The following is a 27,903-nucleotide window of genomic DNA, read 5'->3' as shown; positions in this document are numbered from 1 at the left end:
CGGTCACGTGACGCGACGCTCACCCCTCCGGCGCTGCCTGTCGCAGTGTCATCGCCGTCAAGGCCAAGTCGTTCGCCGACCGCGAGATTCGCTACACGCTGAAGGCGCAAGGCCTGGGCGCCGGCACGTTCAACATCGGCCCCACTTCCGGCATCGTCAAGCTGGCCAAGGAGCTGGACTTCGAGGACGTGCGGCAGCCGCACATCTACTCGCTGGTGGTGACGGCCACCGAGGACTCGGGCGGCTTCTCCACGAGCGTCGAGGTGAGAGAGGCCGCTGACGCTGTCGGCGCCGCTGCCGCTGCTGCTGCCTGCGCCGGGGCGACCGGGAAAAGCGGCGTGAAATGCCGGTCATTTTGATGCTGGGCGGATGGTGAATGGAAACTGACTTGCGCATATTGCGTGACGCACGTTATCCTGATGAACTTTCGAGGCTTTCGCAACTGTTCGCCGAAGTCAGCAGATAATGGACCAGGGTGACACTAACAGCATATTATTACGTCTGATGTTTTCATGCACGCCACAGGCAGGCTGTCGGAACGGAAGCAGCGCCGTCAACGTACACTGTCGGCGTTAGTGACACATACACCAGATCTCTCAGGTCAACGCTGCTCTTCGGCTGGCTGGGCTGTACCCACCCGCCGCCGCTGCTCTGGCGCCCACCTCCCCCGCTCCGGCCGGCCTGCCGCGGTCCCCATCCGCCGCTGCTCCTCTGGCGCCCACCTCCCTCGCTCCGACCGGCGTGCCGCGGTACCCATCCGCCGCTGCTCCTCTGGTGCCCACCTCTCCCGCTCCGTCCCGGCCTGCCGCGGTACCCATCCGCCGCTGCTCCTCTGGCGCCCACCTCCCTCGCTCCGGCCGGCGTGCCGCGGTACCCATCCGCCGCTGCTCCTCTGGTGCCCACCTCCCCCGCTCCGGCCCGGCCTGTCGCAGCATGCTCACCCCCTGACCTCCGCCTCCTCTCGCAGCTGACCATCAAGGTCATGGACGTCAACGACAACGCGCCGAAGTTCGAGCTGCCCGACTACCAGACGCACAACGTGCCGGAGGACATCCCGGTGGGCTCGGAGCTGCTGCGTGTCAAAGGCACGGACAGCGACAGCGGCACCAACGCCGACCTCTTCTACTCGGTCAGCGACGACCACTTCCGCGTCGACGACCAGGGCGCCATCTACAACAACCGCGTCCTGGACGCCGACAACAACAACGGCCTGTACCAGTTCCTGGTGACGGCCACCGACCGAGGTGTGTGCGGCGCCGCCGGCGACGGCAGCGTCGCTGGCGGACGCGTCGGCCGGCTGTAAACGGCTGGGACGCTGATGAGCAATGGTAGATGCCGCTGGCCAATGTCTGCCGTTGTTCAGGCGATGCTCGGTCGGTTTGTTTTTACCGGCAGCTCACTCGACGCTGCTGACCACGTTTTTACGCTCACGCGACACTTGTCATGTTCTAGCATCATAAGCTGGCTTTGTGTAGTAAGTTCGAAACTGGTTTGACCGTCGCCTGATCCGGTCTGAAATGAGTGTTCTGTGACGTATGGCAGAAAACGTGTTTGACATTTTTATCGTCATACCAGCCTCAGCCCACTTCCGCCGGCTCCCCATGCCAGGCGAGCCTCGCGTCCGAACCGTGCCCGCGGAGACGGCGCGGTCGCCGGACCCCACCTGCGCGCCTCGACCGGCCTGGTCCGGCCGACCGGCCGCCTGGCCGGCCGTCCCCACACTGTCCATTATTCACCGTTCGTCGGCCCGGCCGGCGGAACCGATCGGTGCCGCCGGAGCACGCGCGCCGCGACTCGTCCGGTCCAGCCCGGCCGCCGCCGCCGCCGCCGCCGCTGCCGTCGGCGGCGGCGATGACCGAGGTGTCGTCGATTGATCGGCGGGCGCGCGCGCCGCCGGCCGCGGGAGCGGTCCGCCCGGCGGCGGCGGCGGCGCGCACCGGGCGGACGCTGCCCGCCGCCACGCCGCAGGCCGGCCGGCTGCCGCCCGGGCCGGTTTAATTAGCGGCGGTCGGCGGGCCGATCGCGGGCGCCGATACTGCGCACGTGGCGCGGCGCTCGTTGGTGTTTAAACGCGAGATGTGATGTGGGAGTCAATGCGCCGGGGTGGGTCGAAATGAGCGGGTGGCGCTTGTTATGACGCAGAGGACGTTGTTATGCCCGTGACGTCCTTGTGGGTAAATTATTGAGGGTCATTGATCGAAGTCAGATCATTACCAGGGCAGTGAAACCATAATCGGCGACCGGCGGCGGTCTTTGACGTATTTGGATTTTGCAGCGCAAGGGGGTGGGGACGGCGCGCGGCACCAGTCAGGGCGGCGGGGATCGATGCAGTGTGGCGGGTGCGTGGGTGGCACGCAGTGCAAGGTAGCTCCCGACCTTCGCCGTAGAACATGGCCGTTTCGGACCGAAACACGGTTCTATTGATCTTTTCGTAAGCGAGCATTCCTGGGAGGCCCAGGCCCACCCGAGCTGTCTGTTCGGTAATGGCTGAGCTGGGACCGCGCCGCGCTGAGCATGTTTGCACTTGGTGTGGTCCAGACGGCCCGAGAACCCAGCGCTCCGCCGGGTACGGGTCCCGCACCCTCGTGGGAGCACTTGGCGCGGGAACCCAGCGGCCCCGCTTGGACCCAACGAGCCCGCCGGTCAGGCCAGCCCAGCCGCTGCCCTCTGACCGTCCGACCCGCTGTTGGCCCCCACCGCTGGTGACGTTCTCAACCGCTTACTAAACCGAGCTCCGCCCGCGTGCTTCGAGCCCAGCCCTCCGCCGGACTTGACGATCCCATTCCCCCCGCCAGATGCGAGCACTTGTCCTCTCCGCCGAACGTAACTCGCTGGCCCACCGTACCTTGCATCCCCCTCCAGCCGGGAGCGTCTCCGCTCTGCAGCGGGCGGCGCCCTCTCGCTACCCTGACGCCCGCCATGACACCCGCTCTGTCCGGCCGCGGCAGGTGAGCCGGCCAAGACGGGCACGGCCACGGTGCGCGTCTACACCAAGAACAAGAACGACGAGGAGCCGCGCTTCACACAGCAGGTGTACACGCCGAACGTGGACGAGAACGCCGGCCCAAACGCGCTGGTCACCACCGTGGTGGCGTCGGACAAGGACGGCGACCGCGTCAAGTACGGCTTCGCCAACGGCGCCAACACTTACGGCCAGTTCATGATCGAGGAGAACACGGGAGTCATCCGGCTGCGCAACGGCGCTATCGAGCTCGACCGCGACAAGTACGAGGTGAGCAACGGCGCTATCGAGCTCGACCGCGACAAGTACGAGGTGAGCAACGACGTTCGACCGCGACAGGCGTCAGATGGAGGGCGATGTTGTGATGTGAGGTGAGTAGCGAGACTGGAGGGGGAGGGGGAGGGGAGAGATTGCGGAGAGGAGCGAGTCTGGTGTGGAGAGCCGTCTGGCGTGAGAAGCGCAGGGCTGGCCCTGTGGTGAGGCTGGACCGCGCCGAGCACGCCCGTTGGCACCGGATGCGTGCCCTGGCCTGCCGGGGGGGGGGGGGGGGGGGGGGATGAGACGGCCGTGTTTGAGTCCAGCCCCTTCCCCCGCCCTCGGAAGCGTCCCACGGCAGCCGCGGCAGCCGCACGCTGCGACGGCCCGGCCATCGACCGAGCCTCGCCAGCCATAATACCTGCCGTGAGGCCGGCTCCGTCGGCCCCCTCCCCCCCCCTTCCCCCGCTTTAGTGTGCTCCGAGCCGCGTCCCGCCGGCCTCGTCTGGACCGACCCCGTCCCGCCGGCGGCGGCCGGCCGGCCCTCGTTTCGGGTCGCTGCCAGCGGTGCCCGGTTATGAACTGCCGCCGCCGTCGCGGACTCTTGCCGCTGCTCTGCGGGCGCGGCCGGGGACGCTGCACGACGGCGTCGCCGGTCGATGCGGCTGGGACACACGGGGAGTGGCGTTACGTGATCGCCGCAGCGGGCGCGCTGAAGCCCCGCGGCGCGGCGCCAGGCGGACCTGGCGGCGACGTGCAACACTGGATATGCTCACTGGATGAGGTGGGGGAGGGGAGGGGAGGGAGTGCAGCTGGAAGCCGGCACCTGACTAACTCAATTAAGGTTGAGCAACTTCGCAGATGGCACTGGGCGCAGCATTGGTGTGGGCCGGAAGGCGAGTGGACTGAGAACTGCGGCTTCCAAGGGCGCTCCTGCTGCCAGCACCGGCTTGTCGCAAACTAGCTTAACTGCAACACTGATTTACGCCAAAGTACATTTGTGTTACGGCTAAGCCAGTGTCACTCACCTGACCTGACGGAACCATACGTGCCCTGCCATACCCTGATCTGCCCTTATATGACATTATGTGACCTGCTATGACCTTATCTGACCTGATCTGACTTGAAGTGGTCTGACCTGACCTGACCTGACCTGTGGTATCCGTCAGGTGAACGTGACGGCCACGGACGACGGCTCGTGCTGCGAAGGTGGCGGACGCACCATCCACACCAGCACCGCCGTGGTGGTTGTCTTCATCACCGACGTCAACGACAACAAGCCCGTGTTCAAGGAGTGCAAGACGTACCGGCCGCGCGTCGAGGAGTCGGCCTCCAACGGACGGTGAGTGACGTTCGCGCCGCCGCCGCCGCCGCCGCCGCCACCCCCGCAGCGGCGAGAGCGCCGGCGACGTCACAGATCAGACATGGCCCTGCTGACCTTTGGAAACTCGGGCGGCGTGGGCTGCCTTGTCACTGCACGTCGTCATCTTGTCGGAGTCCAATGTCGGGACGGCCTCGCGTCTGTGACGTCGGCGTGGATTCTGCGACCTGCCGTCGGCGGCGTTGGCGGAATGGCGTCTCCCGCCGGGTCCCTGCTGCCGGCGGCCGCGGCGGGGAGGCGGCTGTAGATGGCGTCCTCCGACGGCTAACTGCCGTCGGCGGCGGGTGAGGGGGCGGTACGCCGCGGCGGCAGACACCACGTCGCCTTCTCCGTCCTCGGTCATCAGCAGTGTGCCGTGGAGCGCGCGCGCTGCCCGCGCAGTGTCTGCTCTTCAAGGATGTGCGATGTGTGTCGTTTTTTTTCGTGCGTGTCTGTAAAGGGTTTGAATTGTCCACACGTGTCGGCTGGGGGCTATTTGCCTGGGTCGGCTGCGCGCCCCGGAGAGGGCTTCCGCGACCGCTGCCTCGCACGCAAACTGTCGGTTCGAACCCGCGAGACTTGGCCCTTATGCGAGACCCTCCGTGCCAGGTTCGTGCTGGAAGTGAAAGCCACCGACGCCGACAAGGGTATCAACGGCCAGGTCAAGTACAGCATCGTGCAGCAGCCCAACCAGAAGGGCACCAAGTTCACCGTCGACGACGACACCGGCAAGATCTACACCAACAAGGTGGGACGGCTGACGTGCTGCGGGCGGGGGCTGGCAATGGACGTATGGGAAGGCGGCAGACGAAGGGTGTTGGTGTTGTGTTAGTATTCGGATTTGTTCAATGGACTAGGCTAAGCCACACGGTGAAAAAAATCGTTTTTGAGGAACATTTTATCGCTCCCGAAAGCGGAGTGGATGGCTGGGACGTATGGTGAGAACTGCTGACTCCGGGCGTCTGGAACCGATAAATCGCCTGGATTTGAACGCGCCGCTCGATGCGCGGCCGGCAGCCGGCCGCTGTCGGCGGCAGCCGTCGACCAATCAGCGCGACGACAGCCGGCCGACGCGGCCCCAACTCGCCGTCAGTCGCGCCGTCGTCGCCGACGGCCGGCGTCGGTCAGACTGACTGGCCGCATCGTCGGTGCCGGCGGCGGACCTTGCCCGGGGATCTTGCCGCAGCCCGGCAGCACTCCAAAATTCGTCCCGCTGGGTGTCGGGGATGTCAATGTGCACTTATGCTACCGGATGTATGGCTCCTCGGCGGCCTCCGCACTGACAGCATTTCGTCGGCTCCCCATCCGTTGCCCCTTGACCTCGAAGCGGCGTTTCGACCTGCCCACCCGATTTGCCGAGCCCGAGGCGGCCAGGCGCTGCTTTCTCGACCGTCCGGCTCCATCCGGATTGGTCGATCCTGAGCGAGGGGAGGAGCGACAGACTGCGAACGCTGAGCGTTGGGTGCCGGTCACCGGCCAGCTACCGGCTGCCGGTCAGCAATGGCGCGTCGGTGGAGGCGGCGTCGGTCCGCACTGCGCGCGGTCCGTGGCCCCGTGCCGCGCCTCGCGGCCGGGATTGATGCCTGTATTTAAGGGACGCGTTTCTGTGCAAGCGCTCCTTGACACCAGTATTCATGACTGTAGCATCCGACGCGCGCCAAATTGTTACCATGGGAGAAGATACGGGCCTGAGGCTCATTTGGTTTGAAACATGGCGCCGTTTGTCGGAATAACATCGCCTCTCCACGGACCCGCGCTAACTGCTGCCCCGTCCTGCCCCGTCCTGCCCCGTCCTGCCCCGCCCTGCCCCGCCCTGCCTCGCCCTGCCCTGCCGTGGCCTGAGCTGACCTGACCTGCTTACCTTACCTGACCCGAAGTGACGCGGCGTCCACACCCGCAGGTGTTTGACCGCGAGGGCGACGACGGCAAGTTCGTCTCCGTGACGGTGAAGGCGATGGACAAGGGCAAGCCATCGCTGGAGGGCGTCTGCAGCTTCACGGTCGAGATCCTAGACGTCAACGACAACCCGCCACTGTTCGATCGACAGGTGCGACGCCGGAGGGCATGGGTGCCGCTTAAGCGGAATAACTCCACTGAAAATGGTCACGGGTGATTAGGGAGACGCCATCACGGCACCCATCATTTGCCGTCTACATGGCAGATACTGGGTTCGTGGGTTAAACAAAAGTCGTGCAGTAAAGATGTATATTGCCGTCGTTGGATGCTGTTTTTCTTGGGGGGGGGGGGTCTGAGTGATGGGCAAGGGGGGAGTAGGTCTGAGTGATGAACAAAAGGGGGGGGGGGGCTGGGCGATGAACACCGCCGACGTGACCTCCAGGTGACGCACCTCACCGGCGGCCTGTCGCCTCGAGCCGTGTCGAGTGCCGCTGGTCGCTGGCCGAGTCGGGTCAGGCTGACGCACGCCGCTGTGTCACGCGACAGAAATACGTGGAGAACGTCAAGCAGGACACGCACATCGGCTTCAACATCCTACGCGTGTCGGCGTCGGACGAGGACGCCGACAACAACGGCGTCATCGTGTACAACCTGACGGCGCCCTACAACCCCAGCGACCTCGAGTACTTCTCCATCCAGCCCGACAGCGGCTGGATCACCCTGCAGAAACCGCTGGACGTAAGTGAAGCGGACGGCGGCGGGATGGGCCTCGGACGCTGGTGCGCCCAGGCGTCACCACGGCCCGGATGGGCCCCGCTTCCCCTTCCACGCTCCTTCCCAGCTCGCTGCTGACCTGTCCGTGCTCTTGTTTGACTATGCCCGAGTCCCTCCCTCTTTCCGCTCTCTTCGTTCTTGTCAGTGTCCAGAAACGGAAGCCTTGTAAGTTGAGGCAGCTTTCACACCTCACCGTTGTCGGTGTAGTTTCCAAGTTCCACCTCCGCGGTCCCCGTTGATCAAGTCTGGGACTCCTTTCCTGCTCTTATCCGTTGGCTTTTCTGGGGCAGAGCCATTGTCCCTCCCATCTCCAGTGGCATGTGTGCTATGTCATGTTTGAGGCGTACTGTTAACACAATGTCTGGTTGGTGTATTTGGTCCGATGCATAATGCGTAGTACACGCTAAGGCTTTGATAATCGGGTCGCCGGACCAGCCGTGGGTTTAACGACACAATTTCTGGTCCGTGCGCGTCTGGTGTTGTGAACGGTAACAGCCATTAATACGCGGTTCTGGGACAGTAACAGCCAGTAATGCACGGCTCTGGGGCGGTCCATCCCTCCGCGGCCGCTGAAGCCCGACACTCGCTAGCGTTCAGACGGCGGCCGCGGCCTTGTCTAGCCGGCACCACTCGGGTGACCTGAGCCGTCGGTGGCGGCGGGGGGTGGGCCGCCCCCGAGCGTGGCCGCCCGTCTGGACGCCGTAACCGTCGTTGTCGCCGCCGCCCGCCCCGGAGCGGCGCGTCGCCGCCGCCGGCGCGGCGGGACCCGTGGCGCCGCCCTGGCGGCCGGCATGGCATGGCATGCTTCGCCCATTTCGGCGCCGCTCGATCGTCGCGCGGCGCGCGCTCTTGCCTGCGCCTGGCTCGGTCGCTCGGCATCGGCCGACCGGGCGCCGGTCAGCTGGACTGGCTGGTTGATTGGTTGGCTGCCTGTCGGTGGTTGGCTGGTTGGTTGACGCGAGGCGCTGCTCCCCCCGGCCGGCGGCAGGGCTGCGTGAGTGCCGCGGCTCTGAGGCGCCCCCTGTAGGTACCGCACACGGATCCCGGCCGCACGTCCACCTCTGCTCCGCATGACGTCAGGAGCAGCGCCACAGCCGTCACAGAAGCGGCCGCGTGTATAGGAACCGCCGCTTGGTCGCTTTGGCTTGATGCATGGAGTGCTTGGCATGGGCTCGTGGTTTCGTTACTAACGCCGGGTATCACTTCTTTGATGGATACATGTACACTGTCGATGCGTATGGAGATGTTGGCTTGTAGTACTCATTAGGCTTTTCCGCTATGTCTCGATGTAGAAATGTGAACTGGTAGACGGCTATTTCACTTCTTTTTGCTAGCATAGATGATTTCCTCACTGTATGTGCACACCCTTCGGCACGTTTGCGATACCTATCCCATCTCCCATGTAGTGACGCTCCCTGGGTTGCGATCGTCGGAGAATTTCTGAAACCTGGTTTATTGGTCGCCATGCAACTTCAGAATGGGTTAGCGTAGATGATGCTCTTCAAAGAACTTTAAACACATTGAAGCTCCTTTCACGTGGCTTACAACTTAGATAAAGAAAGCCCCGCCTTCATTCCGATTGCGCCTTGAGGCTCCTGTATAGTTTTCGCTGTACTCGGCCTGCGATGAGCTGGTGCCCCTACGGGCGGAGATTCCAGCGTTGCATACCGCCCCCCCCCCGCGCTGAACATTGCTTGTTTCAACGTAAGCACCCTCCTGAGAATGTTACCAGCCCGACCGATCCTAGGTGGCTCGCTGGCGGTCCGAGTGCGGGGCGAGTGGGCCAGAGCACCGTAACGACTTTCAGCTTGTTTTCCAAATGGGCCATCAGAGAAGCCGGAATTACTGGGACCTTTTACGATTGCTCGCTGGCCAACTTTTGTCATTGGAACATGCCTCCAGCTGTCCGTCACTTTATGACCGGTTTATCAAAGCAGCTGGGTGTTTTCCTAAACGAGCAGAAACCTCAAATTCAGAAGAACCTCACCAACTGCTTCCACCTACTTGACTCGGAAAGAGCCCGTGCTGAGGCCAAAATTGCGCTCAAAACGGAAACTCCTGGCGAAAAGACGGATGTAAAGTGATTTGGATGAGTATGCCACCGCTTTCTGCTAGGTGCACAAAAGATCGTTCTACGGCACGCCCAATCCGTGTAAAGCCCAACCGTCGTCACGACAGTCGTTACGTCACAAATGGAATCTACCTGCTCGGCCTGAAAAGGGGCGTGGCCGGTCAACCCCGCCTCGGTCCGACAGCCGCCCCCTCCCCCCCGCCCCGCCTGTGTCTGCCGCATGTCCGTCAGCCGGTGTCTGTGTGCGCGAGAGCCGGCCGGTGTGCGCATGCGCGGCGGACTGACGCCGGGCCGCCTGCAGCGGAGTCAGCACAGGCTGCGCGTGACGGCCACCGACCGCGGCTTCCCGCCGCTCGCGTCCGAGGCCGAGGTGCAGCTGGACGTGGTCGACCGCACCAACAACGCGCCCGTCTGGCCCGAGGACGTGTTTGGACCGATCCACGTGCCCGAGAACGTGACGGCCGGCCAGCGGGTGTACACCGTGAGCGCCAGGTGGGTGGTGAGGGTGCCGGCGGCGGCGGGCTGCGGCGCGCCCGTCCACTAACGCGCCGCCGCCGCCCTGTGCGTGTCGTCCGGGCAGCGCGAGACGTACCGGCTGACGGCGACGGCCGAGGACCGCGGCTACCCGCCGCTCTCGCGCACCGTCGACGTCCAGATCGACGTGGTGGACCGGGCCAACAACCCGCCCAAGTGGGACCAGATCGTCTACGGGCCCATCTTCATCCCCGAGGACAAGCCGGTCGGCTCGAGGGTCGCGCTGGTCAAGGCCAGGTCGGGCTGAGCGAGTGACGCCGGCACGTGCATGCCCCGCAGCGGCGCACTAACGCACGCGCCGCCGCGCCGCATGTCACCGTGTGCACCCCGGCCACTGCGGCTGCTCGCTGGGATGGAGGAGCGAGGACACCGCGGCTCGGTCGGTGCCCGCGCCCTCGGTGTTGTCGGTGCTCAAAATTGGCCTGGCGGTAGTTTCGGTTTCGTGTGTTTGGGTCCCGGTCTGAAGGTACGCTGCTGCGAGTTGGCGGGCTTTGTTCGGTGTTTTTTCATGTCGGCGATATTTTTGTTTGTGCAATTTGGCGCATATCTTGTTTGAGTACAATGTCGCAGTGAACGTTTTGGGAATGCTCCCGGTCCCGCCAGTCCCGGAGACCGTCCCGTGACTGCCCCCGTTATTCGTCCTCTCGTGTTGTCGGAGCTAGACTCGGTCGGCTTTTCCCTGCGTTTTTCTCGGTGTGGCCTGCCCGCTGCAGTGCGTCGTGCCGCTCGGTCGGCCGGTGGGGCGGCAGCCTAGTGTCGACTCCGCCGGTGGTCGAGCCGCCCGTCTGTCCCGCGCCGACGCGATCGACAGTCGTCGCTCGTGTCGGCATCCGGACGGGGCGGTCGGTCGAGTCCGGCGATCGAGGGACCCGGTCTCACGACCCGTCTCAGACGCTCTCGCGGGACCGAGCGGCCGAGACGAGGCCGCCCGGTCCGCGGTACACGCTCTGACGCGGCGCCGGCCCTCACGACACGGCAGCACGCCGCCCCAGGCACGGCATGGGCCCGCCCGCCTCTGATATGACGCGCCCCGCGAGCGCACGCCTCCGATTCACAGGTGCACCTGTTGACGGCGCGTCTGCATGGTGTAGCTCGGCATCAGTGCATGAACAGAGGGCGACCCGACCGGCACCGCGCCTGCGTGCCGGACTCTTGCTCGTCCCACCTGCCCGCCTGGTGTTCTGTTGCCTGCCGGTGGTGTGACGTGCATTTTGCCAAGTGTTGGTGTTGCTGTTCGTTGTTGTAGAGTGGCAGATTTGAGTGCGATGCGCCCGCACGGGCTGCGCAGCTAAGAACGTACGTGCTGTCTGTATTCTCTCCTCCGCGTGGTGTGTTTCGACCAGTCATTTCGGCAGAACGCGGCCGTGTTCGCAAGGCGGCGCGTTCATGACCATGCTGCGCTGTCGCTTACGGTGCGTGCTGCGCGCGGGACCGCGCCGTCCGCTCCTCCCCGCTGACTCTGCCGCCGGCGCCGCCCTCAGCTCCGGCATCGCCAACAACCCGACCGTCTTCTACCAGCTGATCCGCGGCAGCACGGCCCAGACGAACAAGTACGACACGTTCTACCTGCAGGAGCGCTCGATGAACGGCGAGACGTTCGCTGACATTCAGGTCAACCAGCCGCTCGACTACGAGACCATCAAGGAGTACAACCTCACCATCCGCGTGGAGGTGAGCGGCCAGGGCGGCTGCGCCGCCGCACGGGGCGCCGCAATGCTGGGTCGGGATGGCAGCCGGATGACGTGGGTGGGGGATAAGGTCGCGGGCGTGACCCGGGTTTGCGGCTGGCGCTACGGCCAGGGTTGGTCGGATAGGCCGGCAGGGATCAGGCGTTCAAGGCATGGCATTGGCGCTCTGTTGGAGCTGGGGTTGACGAGCACGTGTCCGTTTCTTGTGTCCATTTGAGGAAGGCAACCCATTGCTTTGGACCGACCAGTTTGCCGTGAGCGACCGTCGTCTCCCGGGGATCAGTCGCCACGTCGTCGTCGTTGGCGGCGGCGGCTGCCCGCGGTGACTCGTCATCGGCGACGGTCGCCGTGATGGTCTCAGCGGCCGCCAGCCAGCTGTGGCCGCGGCGCGGCTGGTGCGGCCGGCCATAGCCGCTGCCGTGACCTGACCGTGCTGCTGTCGCCGCTGCCGTGACCTGACCGTGCCGGCTGTCGCCGCTGCCGTGACCTGACCGTGCCGCTGTCGCCGCTGCCGTGACCTGACCGTGCCGGCTGTCGCCGCTGCCGTGACCTGACCGTGCCCGTGCGTCGGCAGAACAACGGAGCGCAGCAGCTGGCATCTGAGGCCACCATCTACATCGTGCTGGACGACGTGAACGACGAGATCCCGCTGTTCACGGAGCGCGAGCAGGAGACGGTGCTGGAGGGCGAGCCGGCCGGCACCAAGGTCACCCAGGTCAACGCCATCGACAAGGACGGAACGTTCCCCAACAAACAGGTGGGAAGAAGGCGTGCCCACGACAGCTATTGCTGGGAGAGGGTGGTGACCATCTCTTTACCAACTGGCCTTTGACGTACCTAATCATTTTGATAATCTGACGCCTGTGGGGGCTCTGCTACTGTAATCTCAGCTAGGAGAGGGTCCCTACCATTACCATGCGACGGTTTCATCGTCGGCCACGCATTGCCAAACTCGATGGCGCGAAGTGCCAGCAGGGCCACGTCAGTGCCAGCAGGGCCACGTCAGTGCCAGCAGGGCCACGTCAGGGTCACGTCGGGAAGGCTCACGGCGAGCCGATCCTTGTCGCTTCATGTTCTCGACGCTGCGGTGATGTTCTCCGGCGACGGCTCCTGGTGAGGTGCCGCGGCGAGCGAGCGGTGTCGATGGCTCGGCGCGAGGCGAGCCGCCCGCCCGCCGAGCCCCGCTGACCTCCGCCGGTGATGTCCGGCGCGCAGGTCTACTACGCCATCATTGACTCGCCGCGCAACGAGGGCAAGGACTTCTTCGAGATCAACGAGCACACGGGCGAGGTGTTCACCAAGGTGACGTTCGACCGCGAGGAGAAGCAGGCGTACGCGCTGGAGGTGGCGGCCCGCGACGGCGCGCCCTCTTCGCGCCGCCACTCGGACGGCAAGCCTAACACAGGTTAGTCGGTCACTCGGCGCAGGTCAGAACACAGGTCAGTCGGTCAGTCGGCGCAGGTCAGAACACAGGTCAGTCGGTCAGTCGGCGCAGGTCAGAACACAGGTCAGTCGGTCAGCCGGCGCAGGCCAGAACACAGGTCAGTCGGTGGGGCGCGGCGGCCGTGCGCAGCGGGTCGGGACTGGGCTCCGTACTGGCACGCTAGCACACTGTGTGTGCGGCTGCCTACGGCGGGGCTGGCTGTCCCCACGTGTCGTGGCAGCTGACGAGTGGTAGCTGACAGGGTGGTTGTGTTTGAGGTCGGTGTTAGTCCGGTTGCCCGGCGGGAGCTGGGGGCGCGAGAGGTCGTCTCCACAGTGAGGTCAGGTGGCGGCTGTGTGGCAGGATGTGTTCACGATTAGCGGGATGTGTCAGTGGCCTGTGCCTGTGGGCGTAACGTGTCCGTGCCCATCTCCCGAAGCACCACTTGTGACGTGTCCGGACTGTGGAGCTGTTCCAGTGTGCCACAGAACAGACCCGGCCAACGCGGCGCGAGCCCCGCTGTGCTGACCCGGCTGAACCCTGCTGAGCTAACTGTGCTGACTGTACTGACCCGGCAGCGTTCTACCGAGCTGACTAGGCTGAGCCCACTGTGCTGACCCGTCTGAACCCTGCTGTGCTGACTTTGCTGACCGGGCAGCGTTCTACCGAGCTGACTAGGTTGAGCCCACTGCGCTGACCCGTCTGAGCCCTGCTGAGCTGACTGTGCCGACTGCGCTTACTTTGCTGACCGGCAGCATTCTACCGAGCTGACTCAGCCGAGCCCACTATGCTGACCCGTCTGAGCCCTGCCGAGCTGACTGTGCCGACTGTGCTGACCCGGCGGCGTCCTACCGAGCTGACTAGGCTGATCCCACTGTGCTGACCTGGCTGAACCCTGCTGAGCTGACTGTGCTGACCCGTCGCCCCGCAGTGACCAAGTTCATTCGGATCGGCATCTCGGACAAGAACGACAACCCGCCGTACTTCGACAAGCGGCTGTACGAGGCCGAGGTGGACGAGAACGAGGACATCCAGCACATCGTGCTCACCGTCGTCGCCAAGGACATAGACGAGTGTGAGTGGGGCGCGCTGCTCTGGCACGCGGCAGGCGAGCCGGCCGCGGCGCGCCCTCCCAGCGTCGGCAGATCCCGGCTGTCGGCTTCGTCTTGCTCCAGCTAGGAGATACAGTCCTCCACTCGCCGCTCTGTGCTGGCAGGATGGAGGAAAAATGTCAGCTCAGATGTGGCTCGTGACGTCAATGAATGAAATGAAGTCGGCAGTGAGGTAGCGCTCCCGTCCCCCGCCCCCCCCCCCCCCCCCCCCCGCCCGCTCCCACTGAGTTTCACCACAATAGCAAGTGCTACAACTGGAGCATCTTTTGCAGTGATTAAGCCTCAAATGTTTGCTTTTCTGACGACTTGCGAGTCGTCGACACCAACTGTTGACCCAAACAAGCCATCCCTCGCCCGCCCAGCACACCCCCTGGACGCCGCGCGACCGGCCGCTGTCGGCTCGAGCCTGGTGTGTGCTGCACCCGTGCGGCAGCGTTAACTCGCGCGCCCGTGCCGCAGCCTCGCGGATCCGGTACGAGCTGACGCGGGGCAACGTGGGCGGGGCGTTCGGCGTCAAGAACAGCACCGGCGCCATCTTCGTGGCCGGCCCGCTCGACTACGAGACCAGGAACCGGGTGAGGCGCGCGGAACGGCGCCTCGGGTCGCTCACGGCCCCGCCCGGCCCCGCCCGGGCAGGGGCGGGGAGGCTCCGCGCGGCGCCGGCGGCTGGAGAGTGCGGCATGCAGTCGCTTGGAGAGCCAGGCGTTGTGCCGGTGACTTCTCACGGTTACGTTGCGATCCGACTGTTCTCTTGTGGGATCTACGCACGGCGTCGGCAGTCAGCCTGCTTCATGCGAGCGTATGGCGCTATGCTTTCTTGGCTAATACGTAAGCGAACTCCAGCAAACTGCGACTTATTGTCTCGTTGTTTGTCAAACAGCCGGCTGCCGCAGAGCATTCTCACCCACCTGTCTTGTTTCCTTGCTGGTGGCGGATGAGAACCACTACGTGCTCGACCCGCGTGGACGACTCCCCCTACATAGTTCGCCTGCCAAGGCGCGCCTGCCAGCGCCGCATCGGCAGTGAACAGAGCGTCTGACGCGCCTTCCGCCCCGCCCGCAGTACGAGCTACGGCTGGTGGCGTCCGACAACCTGAACGAGAACTTCACGGACGTGGTGATCCACGTGCGGGACGTGAACGACAACCCGCCGCAGTTCGACAAGCCCGTGTATCAGGCGCAGATCACCGAGGAGGACGACCGCGGCCTGCCCAAGCTCATCCTGCAGGTGAGGCGGCGCCACCGGCGTCAGACGCGCGGGGACGGGGCGGTCAGTCGCCGTGGCGGTCAGACGCGGTGGAGGACGGGGCGGTTAGTCGCCGTGGGGATCAGACGCGGTGGAGGACGGGGCGGTCAGTCGCCGCGGGGGTCAGACGCTCGGAGGACGGGGCGGTCAGTCGCCGTGGGGGTCAGACGCTCGGAGGACAGGGCGGTCAGTCGCCGCGGGGGTCAGACGCTCGGAGGACCGGGCGGTCAGTCGCCGCGGGGATCAGACGCTCGGAGGACGGGGCGGTCAGTCGCCGCGGGGGTCAGACGCTCGGAGGACCGGGCGGTCAGTCGCCGCGGGGGTCAGACGCTCGGAGGACCGGGCGGTCAATCGCCGTGGGGATCAGACGCGGTGGAGGACGGGGCGGTCAGTCGCCGCGGGGGTCAGACGCTCGTAGGACGGGGCGGTCAGTCGCCGTGGGGATCAGACGCGGTGGAGGACGAGGCGGTCAGTCGCCGCGGGGGTCAGACGCTCGGAGGACCGGGCGGTCAGTCGCCGTGGGGATCATACGCGGTGGAGGACGGGGCGGTCAGTCGCCGTGGGGATCAGACGCGGTGGAGGACGGGGCGGTCAGTCGCCGTGGCGGTCAGACGCTCGTAGGACGGGGCGGTCAGTCGCCGTGGGGATCAGACGCGGTGGAGGACGGGGCGGTCAGTCGCCGTGGCGGTCAGACGCTCGTAGGACGGGGCGGTCAGTCGCCGTGGGGATCAGACGCGGTGGAGGACGGGGCGGTCAGTCGCCGTGGGGATCAGACGCGGTGGAGGACGGGGCGGTCAGTCGCCGTGGGGATCAGACGCGGTGGAGGACGGGGCGGTCAGTCGCCGTGGGGATCAGACGCGGTGGAGGACGGGGCGGTCAGTCGCCGTTAGGATCAGACGCGGCGGACGGAGGCTCGAGAGGGGTCGCCGCGACCTCGCGCGGGGCGTGTGCTGCGCGCGGCGCGGTCCCGCGCTGAGGGTCAGGGCAAATGGGAGCTTCACCGTTGAAGGTCCGGTGATCAGACCCGCTGACGCACGTAACGGTGACGGTCGGACCGGGCGCTTGTTTGTGTGCGATCTCAGCCGGCCGGCAGCGGCAATGTGTGTGCGTGTGCGTGTGCGTGTGTTTGCGTGTGCGTGTGCGTGTGCGTGTGTGTGTGTGTACGTGTGCGTGTGCCCGCCCCTCCCTGCGCGGTTCGGCTGACGGTACCCTCCCCCCCCCGCTCGTGCAGGTGACGGCGAAGGACAAGGACGTGGAGCGGCCTGCCGACATCGTCTACTTCCTGACGGGCCAGGGCATTGACCAGCACCACCCGCGCAACTCCATGTTCACCGTCAACAAGACGTCCGGCGAGATATTCGTCACGAAGGTGAGCGGGCGGGGCTGGGGACCGCGCCGAGGTGCTGACCTCGAGCGCGATGGTCGGCCGAGGGCGCGCCTGGATAGGCCCGGTCACGTGACCGAGACGGGGATGGTGTCCCCTGGCGCTCGCTGTTGTTCGTATGGTTCCATCGTTCCGTCGCAGTTATCTAGGCTGCCGCGACCTCACGCGGTGCTGTTGTGTTTGGTCACCGGGTTATTTGCTGTTTTCACCAAGCACTGGTCTTGCGTCACCGGTGCGCCAAATAGCCAAAGTATTCCGCTCGTTCCAAAGCTCCGAAAGTTTTCAAGCCCCCCTTCCCCCCTCCCGTTTTACGTTGTTCGCGCGGTTAGCTTTTGACCGTTCCCGCCTTCGCTGCGTCTCTGTGACCTGACCTGACCTGACCTGATCTGCGTCCGCAGCCGCTGGACCGGGACATGCCCAACGGCCGGCCCAAGTGGCGCTTCACCGTGTTCGCCCAGGACGAGGGCGGTGACGGGCTGGTGGGGTACGCCGAGGTCCAGGTCAACCTCAAGGACATCAACGACAACGCGCCCATCTTCCCCAAGGGCATCTACCGCGGCAACGTGACCGAGAACGGCACCAAAGGTCGGCACGTGCGACGGGCGCCGGGAGGGAGGAACGGGAGGGGCGGCGGGACTGGCGGGAGGCAGGAGCGGGAGGACGCGGGAGCGGCGAGACTGGGTGCGGTGCAGGATTTGCGTTGATAGTGGCTTCATGTCGGGGAGCGGATTCAGTGGAGTGGTTCAGCTCGTGGTGGAAAAGAGCGACGGACACTGCGATGATTCGTGGGCCGGCAATAGTCGGGGACTGTATGTGAGGAAACAGGTGCCGGAGGAGGCTCGTCTGCCTGCGAGGAGTCGGGGTCATGACGTGACCATGGGAGGGGGGGGGGGGGGTTCGAACCCTCCCCGCCCACCGTCCGGGTGTCGGAGAGCGTCTCCAAACCGCACCGCCTCCGTGTCACCGACAGAGATGATGGTGATGACCATGACGGCCGAGGACTACGACGATCCGGAGGAGGGCAGCAACGCCAAGCTAGCCTACAGCATCGAGAAGAACGTGGTGGACGAGTCGTTCGGCAAGCCGATCTTCGCCATCGAGCCGGACACGGGCGTGATTCGGACCAACGTGTGCTGTCTGGACCGCGAGAAGACGCCAGAGTACAGCATCCAGGTGGTGGCCATGGACGGAGGCGGCCTCAAGGGTGAGTGCGCCCGCTGGCCTGCGGAGCGCGGCGGCCGCGGCGCGAGCAGGTCCGGGGGCCGCGGAGTGGAGGGATAAGTGCGTGGGGAAGGCGAAGGAGGCCGCGGGGAGCGGCGCGCGCCGGAAGTTGATCTGTTTACAGGAATGTTTGGCGCGGGGGATTTAAGAGGTTATGCGCTCACCAATCGACCGTGTGGTCGATTGGTCGCGGACCGTGTGGACCTTGGGTCGCGGGTCGCTGCTGTGTCATTCTGCACGGATGGCCGTCTGCGGAGTGGGCCAGCGCGAGCCCAAGCCCCTGCGACTCTGCGCAGCCGACGGTCGCTGCTACGCAAGCGGCCGACCGTCGGCGGAGAGGACCGGCGTGAGCCCGAGCCCCTGCGGCTCGGCGCTGCCGACGGTCGCTGCTACGCAAGCGGCCGGCCGTCGGCGGAGAGGCCCAGCGCGAGCCCGAGCCCACCGCAGCTCGGCACTGCCAACAGCCGCTTGCGTGGGCGGCCGGCCGTCGCGAATCGTCGGCTGACCTTGACCTGCTCCCGTAGGCACGGGCACGGCGGTGATCCACGTGCGTGACATCAACGACATGCCGCCGCGGTTCAGCAAGTCGGTCTGGAACACGACCGTCGACGAGACGGACGGCGACGACCTGCCGGACAAGGCCATCCTCACCGTGACCGTGCTGGACGAGGACGAGACCAACAAGTTCCACTACCGGGTGAGCGCCAACGCCGTGCCGGTGCACCGCGCGTGGTGGGGGTCTGGGCTGTGGGGGATACGCTACGTTAACGCTAGGCCGTACTTCGTGGCTGCGGGCAGCGTAGAGAATACACCACTGGATGGGGCTGAGCCGTAGTGGATAGCGGGTGAGCACTACTGGTTTGTGGGATACTTTACGTTGGCGGGTGAATACACTACGGGTAGTGCACCGGGCGAGCCGTCGTGCGTGTGAACAACCGCGACATTACCAGCCTGCAGCCCGCTGCAACGATTACAATGTTCAGCCATCTCTGAATACATCTGGGTGTCGGAGAGGGCGCCCAGTCTCGTCGGGGGCCCTCTCTGGTGCCATACCGGCGCCAGTGGCGGGCTTGGGAGAGCCCGTGAACCCTGACGTCGGCGTAGGGCCGGCCGGGCCCTGACCTGTCGGCATCCGCCCGCCAGGTTCTGGAGAAGACCGGCTACGGTGCCGACAAGTTCACCATGGTCCGCAACAGCGACGACACGGGCTCCCTCAAGATCGTGCAGCCGCTCGACTACGAGAATGACAACGACCGCAGGGGCTTTACCTTCGAGATCCAGGTGCGATGGGGCTCCGGCCCGGCCGTCGGGCGCTGCTCCTTGCAGTGCCCTGTGACCGGTGGCGGGACGCCGGTTGAGTTTTGGGTGGTGGCGTGGCGACGGGGCTGGTCACCTGTGGTCGACGGGGCTGGTCACCTGCGGTCGGTTTCGTGCCGCGTTTTCCGCTCAAGGCTGTGTGTGTGAACCTGATTTGGTCGGTCGTCAGAGAACCGCCCAGCATCTGTGCCGGGAGGTGGGATCAGGTAAGCAATAAGAGGGTGTCAGAAGGGCTGGAGCAGCAGTCGTCTTCTCAGCACCAAGTGCCGAATGGCATGGGCAGTCCCCTAAAAACACTCAGCCGGCCGATGAGAAGCGGGGTGGGTCTGACACAGCGCCCGATGCGCCAGGTGAACGACAAGGGCGAGGACCAGGGCGACGCCAACCACGTGGCGCGCGCGACCGTGCACGTCAAACTGCGCGACATCAATGACAACCGGCCCATCTTCGACCGGCCCAACATTGAGGTAGGCGGAAGGCGGCCTTCTTCAGGGCGTGACGACTTCTGGCAGGTTGAGGCCCGGCGGCAGTCGTGGCCGAGTGGTTAAGGCGTTGGACTCGAAATCCAATGGGGTCTCCCCGCACAGGTTCGAATCCTGTCGGCTGCGAAACTTTATGTCCTCCGTCACTTCGGAGCTTTTTCCAGTTGTTCAGACGAGTTTGTTAGCGCACATCCACAGAACACAGTGGGCTTCTCAACGCATCCCACTCTGTTTAATGCTTACGCGTTCCTTTCTTTTTAATACTCACGCGTCCCTTGAGCCCTCTTCGTGAATCTGCTGATCACCCCACTGACTTGGTGTCCCCCCCCCCCCCGCTGTTCCATTTGCGTTCTGTCGGCTTGTTCGGTACTCTCGCTGCCGTCCGTGCATTATCGACTGACGTTCCCCCCACCCCCACCCCCACGCAGGTGCACGTCAAGGAGGACACCACCGTTGGCACGAGCTTGGAGACGTTCCACGCCACGGACCCCGACCAGGGCGGCCGCAGCAAGGTGTCGTACGCCATCGACCGCGAGTCGGACCGCAAGCGCCAGTTCACCATCAACGGCGCCGGCACCGTCTCCATCCAGGTGAGCCGCCTCGGCGGCCGCGGACTGGTGGTGTGGCGTGACCGGCGGTCGCGCCGCCGCCGGTTTGTTTGTGTCCCGGATGCTGCTGAGGCGGACAAATAGCCTGGCTCGTGGAGTCGCCATCTGAAAGGTCCTTTGTGCACCAATCGCTGCGAATCATCTCATAGGGCGTATTAGTAGCCACTGTGCCGTCGCTTTGCGTCTGAGAACCTTTGCACTACGGACTGTCCTCTGAGAACCTTTGCACAACGGACTGTCCTCTGAGAACCTTTGCACAACGGACTGTCATCTGAGAACCTTTGCACTACGGACTGTCCTCTGAGAACCTTTGCACTACGGACTGTCCTCTGAGAACCTTTGCACTACGGACTGTCCTCTGAGAACCTTCGCACTACGGACTATCCTTTGAGAACCTTTGCACTACGGACTGTCCTCTGAGAACCTTTGCATTACGGACTGTCCTCTGAGAACCTTTGCACTGCGCATTGTCCCATAACTGCCCACCAGCGCGCGTCCGCGCGCCCTGAGTTCCCCGCCACGGCGCCAGCCGCGCGGCGTCGCTGACCGCCGCGCCGCCGTTGCAGCGTGGCCTGGACCGCGAGGAGGTGCCGCGGCACCATGTCAAGATCCTGGCCATCGACGACGGCGCGCCGCCCAAGACAGCCACCGCCACACTCACCGTCATAGTGGACGACGTCAATGATAACGCGCCCACCTTCCTGGACGTAAGCCCGCCGGCGGAAGCCACGCGACGGTCGGGGGTGGGGTGGAGCGGCACGCGGGCAGAAGTCCCCGAGGCATTGTTCCTGTTCGGTTGGCTTGCCGATGGTGGAGCCCCGGGAGAGGAGGATTCGTTCTGTTATCCTTGATTGGTACTTACCTGGGTGTGTTGTTCATGCTGAATGTTCTGCGGTTTCGGAAGCGCTGGTAGGCATGCACCGCCCAAAGGGCTCCTGTCGGCGTCTTGGTTTGAGTGGGCAACGGCATAGCCAAAACCAGAATGTGTTGTTTACTGATTGCTTTAATAGTATTCTACTGTCATCACAATTTCCCTGGAATGTGGCCTTTTCCCTCCGTGGCAGAGGCATGGTTCTGTGTGAACACTAAGGCAGTATTGTGACCTGACGGCCAGCGCAGCTCATCCGAGCCGGCCGGCGGCGGCGGCGTGACCCGACGCTGACCCGTGTGACCGTGTGTGACCCCGTGTGACCGCGTGGGACCCCGTGGGACCGCGTGGGACCCCGTGGGACCCCGTGGGACCGCGTGGGACCCCGTGTGACCGCGTGTGACCGGCAGGACTACCGGCCCGTGCTGATGGAGAACGTGGCGCCGCGGGAGGTGGCCGAAATCATGGCGGCCGACGCCGACGACCGCAGCAGTCGCAACGGGCCGCCGTTTACGTTCAAGATGGACCCGCGCGCCGACGACATCATTCGCTCCGGCTTCCGCGTCGAGCACGACCCCAGTGAGTCGGCCCCCGGACTCGAGTCAGCCCCTCGACTCGAGTCAGTCCTCCAGGTCCGGCTTGAAACGCGGCTCCAGTGAGTCCGCGGCCTTAGCTTTGAAACGCGGTCCAGTGTACCAGCGTGAGACGCATGGCGCCGTGTTTCGGGACGCTGGTTTTCCTCGAAGGAGGTAAGTGGGCCTGGTATTCATTAAGCGCATCACCCGCCGGCGCCCGCCGTATTCTCTGCAGGTTGAGCGGCATGTTTCAGTCCCGGCTCCAACCGCGCTCCTGTGCGGTTCGCTGCCGCCCGGGCGCGGCCGGACGCGGCGAGACGGACCGGGTCCGTGTGCAGCGGGACTGGGCAAGACGGGCCGTGCCCGTGTGCAGCGGGGCTCGGCGAGACGGACCGGACCCGTGTGCAGCGGGGCTCGGCGAGACGGACCGGACCCGTGTGCAGCGGGGCTCGGCAAGACGGCCGGAGCTCGACCGACTGACAGTCGCCGCCTCTCTCCCGCAGCGGGCAACAACGGCGACGGCATGGCCGTAGTGCGCTCGCTCAAGTCCTTCGACCGCGAGGAGCGCGAGGAGTACCACGTGCCGATCGTGATCAGAGACGCCGGCGCGCCGCCGCTGTCCGGCACCTCAACCCTCACCGTCATCATCGGGGACGTCAACGACAACAAGATGTACCCCGGCAGCAAGGAGGTGTTCGTCTATAACTATAAGGTGAGTTGGTAGCCGGTGGGCTCGCGCTGCACGCCGGTGTCGCCGCTGACGCGTCGCTAGACGCGGTTGTAGTGCAGCGAGAGGCCATGTCTGGCACACTGGGAGTCATGACCGCATCACGATTGCTAACGGCCAAGCAGTGTCGGTGGCAGGGCAAACTTGTTACAACGTGTTACAACGTGCTACAACGTGTTGTTGCAACGTGAGCCCGGCAGCTTCGTGGGTGTCAGGGTGTGTCGATGCCCTCGCCGCTCCCCTGACGAAGGAGAGACGGGCCGTCCCTCTCCGCGCCGCCCTCGGACGCCCGCGGCGCGTCGCGTCTCGCCCGTCCCCGACCTCCGTCCGCCCTCTGACCCGGCGGCCGCCGCAGGGCATGAACCCGGACGTGGCCGTCGGCCGGGTGCACGTGACCGACAAGGACGACTGGGACCTGCCCGACAAGACGTTCTTCTGGGCCGGTGAAGAGCACCGCTCGTTCCGGCTGGACGAGGAGACGGGCATGATCACCATGCTGCGCGGCACACTCGAGGGACGCTACTTCCTGCGCTTCCACGTGTTCGACCGCAAGCACACGCAGCGTGACATTGACGTGAGTCGGCCGCCCGGCGAGGGCCGGCGTGTGGGCGTGTGTGGTGTGTGCGTGCGCCTTATTGGCTGAGATGCGAACGAGGGAGGGGCTTATCATCCGCATGGCCCACTATGCCTGTCAGTGTGTAAGAGACACAAATTGTGCTGATCAGACCAGACCACGAAAATCGTAGATTGTTAAGGGAGTACAGTGGCTGACAGCACTGCCCAATGGGATGACCTGGGTCGGTACGTGGAGCTCATCGCGAATTTGGTTAAGTTGCCGAACCCGGCGCCGCCTTCGAAGCGCGACCTTACCCGAGCGCTGACGCGGAGCGTGCCGAGTCTGCTCGGGCCTGTGGCCTGGCGCCAATCGGCGGTGGCGGCCGTCAGTGGGCCTGGCCGGCTGAGGGAGCCAGCTGCGGCGCCGGGCCTCAGCCCGTTCCAGCGCGCTGACAGCCGGTGCTGCCGCTCTGGCCTCTAAAGGGAGAGGGGGCGGCCGGCAGCGGCGGCAGGCGGCCGCCGCGCGCTGACAGCCGCTCGGCGCGCGCTGCTGTCCGCAGGCGAACGTGACGGTGGTGGTGCAGAACCTGCCGGAGGAGGCCGTGCTGAACTCGGGCTCGGTGCGCATCGCCGGCCTCTCCGACGAGGACTTCATCCGCATATTGGACGAACAGACGGGCACCGTCAAGAAGAGCCGCCTGGAGATGTTCAGAGAGGTGGGACAGGCGCGGCGCCGCGCGGGTCGGGCGCTGGATGGGCACCGACCGGCTTTGTCGTGGCGGGAGTTGCGCTAGTATGACGTCATCCTGAGCTCGCCAGCTCCTTTGGCGCCATTCAGCGCTCTGTCTGCCTATCACCCGCGCGCGGGCTTGCTGCCAGTGGTACGTCGACGGTTTCGGTGTTTTGAGCTGTATCTCATACTCGCGAGCATCCTTTGACCGGGTTGTACGAAGCCTGAACTGAACTGAAACGGTATATGAGCTGGTGACGCGGCCTGACGACCGCCGGCGTCACCTGGGGTGGCCGGTGTGCTGTCCGACTGCCCGACCTGACCTGACCTGGCCTGACCTGGCCCCGCCTCCCCGTCAGGTGGTGGCCGGTCTGGTGGGCACGGCGGTGGAGAACGTGGACGTGTTCTCGGTGCAGCTGAAGCGGGAGCGCCCGCCCATCATCGACGTCCGCTACTCGGCGCACGGCTCGCCCTACTACAAGGCGGTCATGCTCGACGGCATACTGTTCACCAACCGGCAGAAGGTGGGCTCCGGGGGACGCGCCGACCGGCCACGGGCAGAAGGTGGGCTACGGGGGACGCGCCGATCGGCCACGGGCAGAAGATGGGCTCCGGGGGACTCGCCGACCGGCCAAGGGCAGAAGGTGGGGCCGGCGCCGTCCGGCAGAAGGTGGGCTCCGGGGGACGCGCCGATCGGCCATGGGCAGAAGGTGGGCTCCGGGGAACGCGCCGGTCGGCCACGGGCAGGAGGTGGGGCCGGCGCCGTCGCCCAGGTCGTCACCGGTGGTGTGGGTGCTGCCTCGGACGGCGATCTGTGGCGAGGATCAGCTGGCGGAGCGTCGCGCCGACCAGGGGTGACGGCGTGAGCGCCGCGCCGATCAGGGGTGACGGCGTGAGCGCCGCGTCGACCAGGGGGACGGCGTGAGCGCCGCGCCAACCGGGGGTGACGGCGTGAGCGCCGCGCCGATCAGGGGTGACGGCGTGAGCGCCACGCCGACCAGGGGTGACGGCGTGAGCGCCGCGCCGACCAGGGGTGACGGCGTGAGCGCCGCGCCGATCAGGGGTGACGGCGTGAGCGCCGCACCGACCAGGGGTGACGGCGTGAGCGCCGCGCCGATCAGGGGTGACGGCGTGAGCGCCGCGCCGACCAGGGGGGACGGCGTGGGCGCCGCGTGACGACCCCGGCCGTCCTGTCGCGGCTCAGCCGTGGTGCGGCCGCTCCGCTGGTCGGCGTTCTCTGAGTGGCCGCTCCTGCCTCAGGTGGAGGAGGAGGTGGGCATCAACATCACCATGATTGGGATCGATGAGTGCCTCTACGAGAACGTCAACTGTGAGGGAAGCTGCACCAACAACCTCGTCATCTCCAGCGTACCGTACCTGATCAACGCCAACAAGACGTCGATGGTCGGCGTGCGCACGGAGGTCAGTCCGCGGAGCGAGGAGCTGCGTGGGCTGAACTAACTCCTTCAACTCGGATTTCCAAGCTGTTCCTCCACTCCTGAAAAACCCACGTGTTTACTCCGTTGTAGCTGTTTAGGTCGACGATGTGACGCATTCTTTTACATCCTAACCCTTGCACCTTCGCCAAATCCTCGATTCACCTCAGCGTGCTGTTGGGATGCGTGGTGTGATTCTAGCTTGTGCGAATGCGATGCCTCGAATGCGGTTATTTGCGGGCGGTATGTTCCGCGGCTGCGGTGGTCCGCTGAGCAGACGTTGGTGCCCCTCCAGACCACGTGCAGCTGCAGTCAGACGCCGTGCGATGTGCGACGGTGCGCCGTCGTGCCAGCGTTCTTGTGACTGGCCCTGTGCCTGCTGCCACGGCCCCCGGCCGGCCGTGCTGACCGGAGCCGGCGTGTCGCGCAGGTGGTGCCCGAGTGTACGTGCCAGGCGCGTACCCTCTGCAAAATACATGCTGTGCACAGAATGGGCCGTTTTATTTGGTGATTTAGGACGCAGAATTCGAATATTGAACTGAAAACATGTCATGTCATTCTTATGCAAGATGAGGCCACAATAGGTCACGAAAAGACATGCAAGGTAATATGAGGTCGTCCCAGGTCAATGACTTCTCTTTCCAGTGGCAGAGAGACTAAATGAACGAGTTCAATACGTGCAACCGCCTCCTTATCGCGCTTGTGAAGCCGATGACGCATAATTTCAGGTACCAACGTACCTGTTCTCCGCCTGCTACAAATACCTTGCAAAGCATCGAAGAAACTATGTACACTGAAGATAACAGCTATGCGATGTTGAGTACATGTAGATGTGCAATACACTATTTCTGATCACAGAAAAAACATTGTACTGGTCACATAGACCCGGTTAGTACTTTAATCTTTTATTCGGTTGGATAGTTATGAATCTGAACTAAGCTGAACCCAGATGACCTTAAGGTGAACCTAATATGGCACTTTTGTGTCTGGAATGCTTTTGCTCCACAGCTGCACCTGATAAAATAAACTTGGCCAGGAGCGCCTCGTGAAAAAGCATCTTACTTGTAGGCTACTGGAAGACCAATTTTGAGCGGTGACTTGATCTGACCTGACCCATGAGGGGGAACAGAAATGGCTGAAATTAACTTTCCACGGTTTCAATGGTTATTTACGTGTCTTCAACACTCGTCTTGACATGCTAACATGACTCTAAGGGCATCTATCGGAACGGCAGTTTTTAACTTTCGTGAGCTCTGGTGACATTACATCTACCCTAAGGTACAAATGTGGTATGTATTCTTCACGACCTGACGAGGCCTTCGAGACAGTATCTTTTCATACGACGTCTGGAAGTTTGAGATCTCAGGGTGAAGTCAACTTCCTCCGGGCCCAGCGCGATGTCTTAAACTCCCAGCCCTGCGCGGGTTGACTAATGCATCTCATGTGAGCTCGCGTCGCGTTTCACAGCAAACAACGGCTTCATCGTCAGGCGAAAAACACACACGTATAATGCAGACCATGATGGTTTAACACAAGAAAACATGAAAATATCACACGAGCACATGCATGGATGCACGACACATCACTTAATTATACAGATGCATTTCAGTTTATCATAATTTTTGATGAATGCGATGAGGTCATGTTATTTTGGCGCTGGACATTTATCAAAAATGCATTAAGGCTCTAAGATTGTCAAATCACGCGAAGAAAATTTCCTGTCCGGCATACTAAAATTTGACGTCGGAACTGGGGCGTCATATGTAAATGAAGGTTCTCATAGGGGAGAGCGGTCAGGTTTTGCAAGAAATGTTCTCATCCGGATAGATCTACCTAAATTTTGCTGAGAGTGGCTGTGCAAGTTCCAGAGTGTGGGATGCTGTACAGGAAGCCTCGCATGAGGCACAACAAAACCGCTATTCAGCAGTCAGTTGGCAGCATTTAGATACACTATCCTTATGTTTGAAGAAGTAGCCTTCTTAAACAGACTTGATCAGGATAACCTTAGTATATATCACCTCATAGAATTTCTATAAGAGGCTCATGAGCTCACGTTTGAGGCTTTCGGAATATGAGCCAAAGTACGGAAGAACAAAATATGTCTTGACCTTCGCAACATCGAAGCGCCGGGAAGAGGAAAAACGCCTAGAATCGAGGAACCTGAAAATAAATAAATGGGTGACGCTCAACAGGAAACTGCTCCCTGTAAATTACTGTTTGCTCATTTGTAGGTCCTCTGACTATTTTGGTGAATTCCCTCTTAGAAGTTTGCTCTTCAAATACTACCAATCGACTGTAGTATACGAGTTAAGCTGTGCTTCGTGCGGGGTATCCCACATAGCATCCTGCACTCCGGAACTTGCGCAGCTGCACTCAGCAACATTACGGCAAATCTATCCGAACGGGAACATTTATTGCAAAACCTAACACCTCACCAAACGAGAACATTTATTTACGCGTGATACTCCAGCTGTAGCTTCCAATTTTTGCATCTTGGGTAGAACAGATTCCTCGCTTGACTTGAGAATCTTGGAGTCCGTACATATTTTTAAGAAACGCCCGGCACTAAATAACGTGGCATTATCATGTACATTATATAGTGTGATAAAATGAAATACACCTGATGATTGAAATACACCTGAGTGGGTCGTGTGCCAACGCCTGTGCTTGTGTGGTATCC

At 63.6% G+C, this 27,903-nt stretch overlaps 1 protein-coding gene and 1 non-coding gene across 4 annotated transcripts in view; both read left to right on the top strand.

The window, feature by feature from the left end:
- LOC119106194 (neural-cadherin) overlaps positions 1 to 25,647 on the top strand; it is a 48,209-nt gene extending 22,562 nt beyond the window's left edge. For 2 of the 3 annotated variants that reach the window (XM_037229800.1, XM_037229802.1), the window contains 29 exons: positions 47 to 263; positions 968 to 1,244; positions 2,949 to 3,232; positions 4,387 to 4,559; positions 5,187 to 5,325; positions 6,478 to 6,624; positions 7,020 to 7,211; positions 9,620 to 9,810; positions 11,334 to 11,523; positions 12,115 to 12,297; positions 12,756 to 12,945; positions 13,895 to 14,038; positions 14,535 to 14,650; positions 15,138 to 15,302; positions 16,552 to 16,689; positions 17,103 to 17,289; positions 17,675 to 17,908; positions 18,450 to 18,622; positions 19,069 to 19,206; positions 19,593 to 19,709; positions 20,153 to 20,314; positions 20,899 to 21,039; positions 21,611 to 21,779; positions 22,279 to 22,487; positions 22,858 to 23,076; positions 23,618 to 23,773; positions 24,147 to 24,311; positions 25,048 to 25,209; positions 25,519 to 25,647. In XM_037229800.1, the coding sequence (XP_037085695.1) occupies positions 47 to 263; positions 968 to 1,244; positions 2,949 to 3,232; positions 4,387 to 4,559; positions 5,187 to 5,325; positions 6,478 to 6,624; positions 7,020 to 7,211; positions 9,620 to 9,810; positions 11,334 to 11,523; positions 12,115 to 12,297; positions 12,756 to 12,945; positions 13,895 to 14,038; positions 14,535 to 14,650; positions 15,138 to 15,302; positions 16,552 to 16,689; positions 17,103 to 17,289; positions 17,675 to 17,908; positions 18,450 to 18,622; positions 19,069 to 19,206; positions 19,593 to 19,709; positions 20,153 to 20,314; positions 20,899 to 21,039; positions 21,611 to 21,779; positions 22,279 to 22,487; positions 22,858 to 23,076; positions 23,618 to 23,773; positions 24,147 to 24,311; positions 25,048 to 25,209; positions 25,519 to 25,587 (5,047 nt within the window). In that variant the 3' untranslated portion in view covers positions 25,588 to 25,647. Of the gene's footprint in view, positions 1 to 46; positions 264 to 967; positions 1,245 to 2,948; positions 3,233 to 4,386; positions 4,560 to 5,186; positions 5,326 to 6,477; positions 6,625 to 7,019; positions 7,212 to 9,619; positions 9,811 to 9,898; positions 10,090 to 11,333; positions 11,524 to 12,114; positions 12,298 to 12,755; positions 12,946 to 13,894; positions 14,039 to 14,534; positions 14,651 to 15,137; positions 15,303 to 16,551; positions 16,690 to 17,102; positions 17,290 to 17,674; positions 17,909 to 18,449; positions 18,623 to 19,068; positions 19,207 to 19,592; positions 19,710 to 20,152; positions 20,315 to 20,898; positions 21,040 to 21,610; positions 21,780 to 22,278; positions 22,488 to 22,857; positions 23,077 to 23,617; positions 23,774 to 24,146; positions 24,312 to 25,047; positions 25,210 to 25,518 lie in introns of all 3 variants that reach the window. The other variant, XM_037229801.1, reaches the window with a different exon arrangement.
- Positions 19,769 to 19,850, top strand: TRNAS-CGA (transfer RNA serine (anticodon CGA)). Its single transcript has one exon. It is a non-coding gene; the product is annotated as a tRNA-Ser (tRNA).
- Positions 25,648 to 27,903: the final 2,256 nt, after the last annotated feature.

This window comes from Pollicipes pollicipes, unplaced genomic scaffold (genome assembly GCF_011947565.3).
Source record: "Pollicipes pollicipes isolate AB1234 unplaced genomic scaffold, Ppol_2.1 Scaffold_6138;HRSCAF=7277_pilon_pilon_pilon, whole genome shotgun sequence".
NCBI lineage: Eukaryota > Metazoa > Arthropoda > Thecostraca > Pollicipedomorpha > Pollicipedidae > Pollicipes > Pollicipes pollicipes.
The sequence above is the reverse complement of the archived record's forward strand: the minus strand, read 5'-3'. Positions and strand labels throughout refer to the sequence as shown.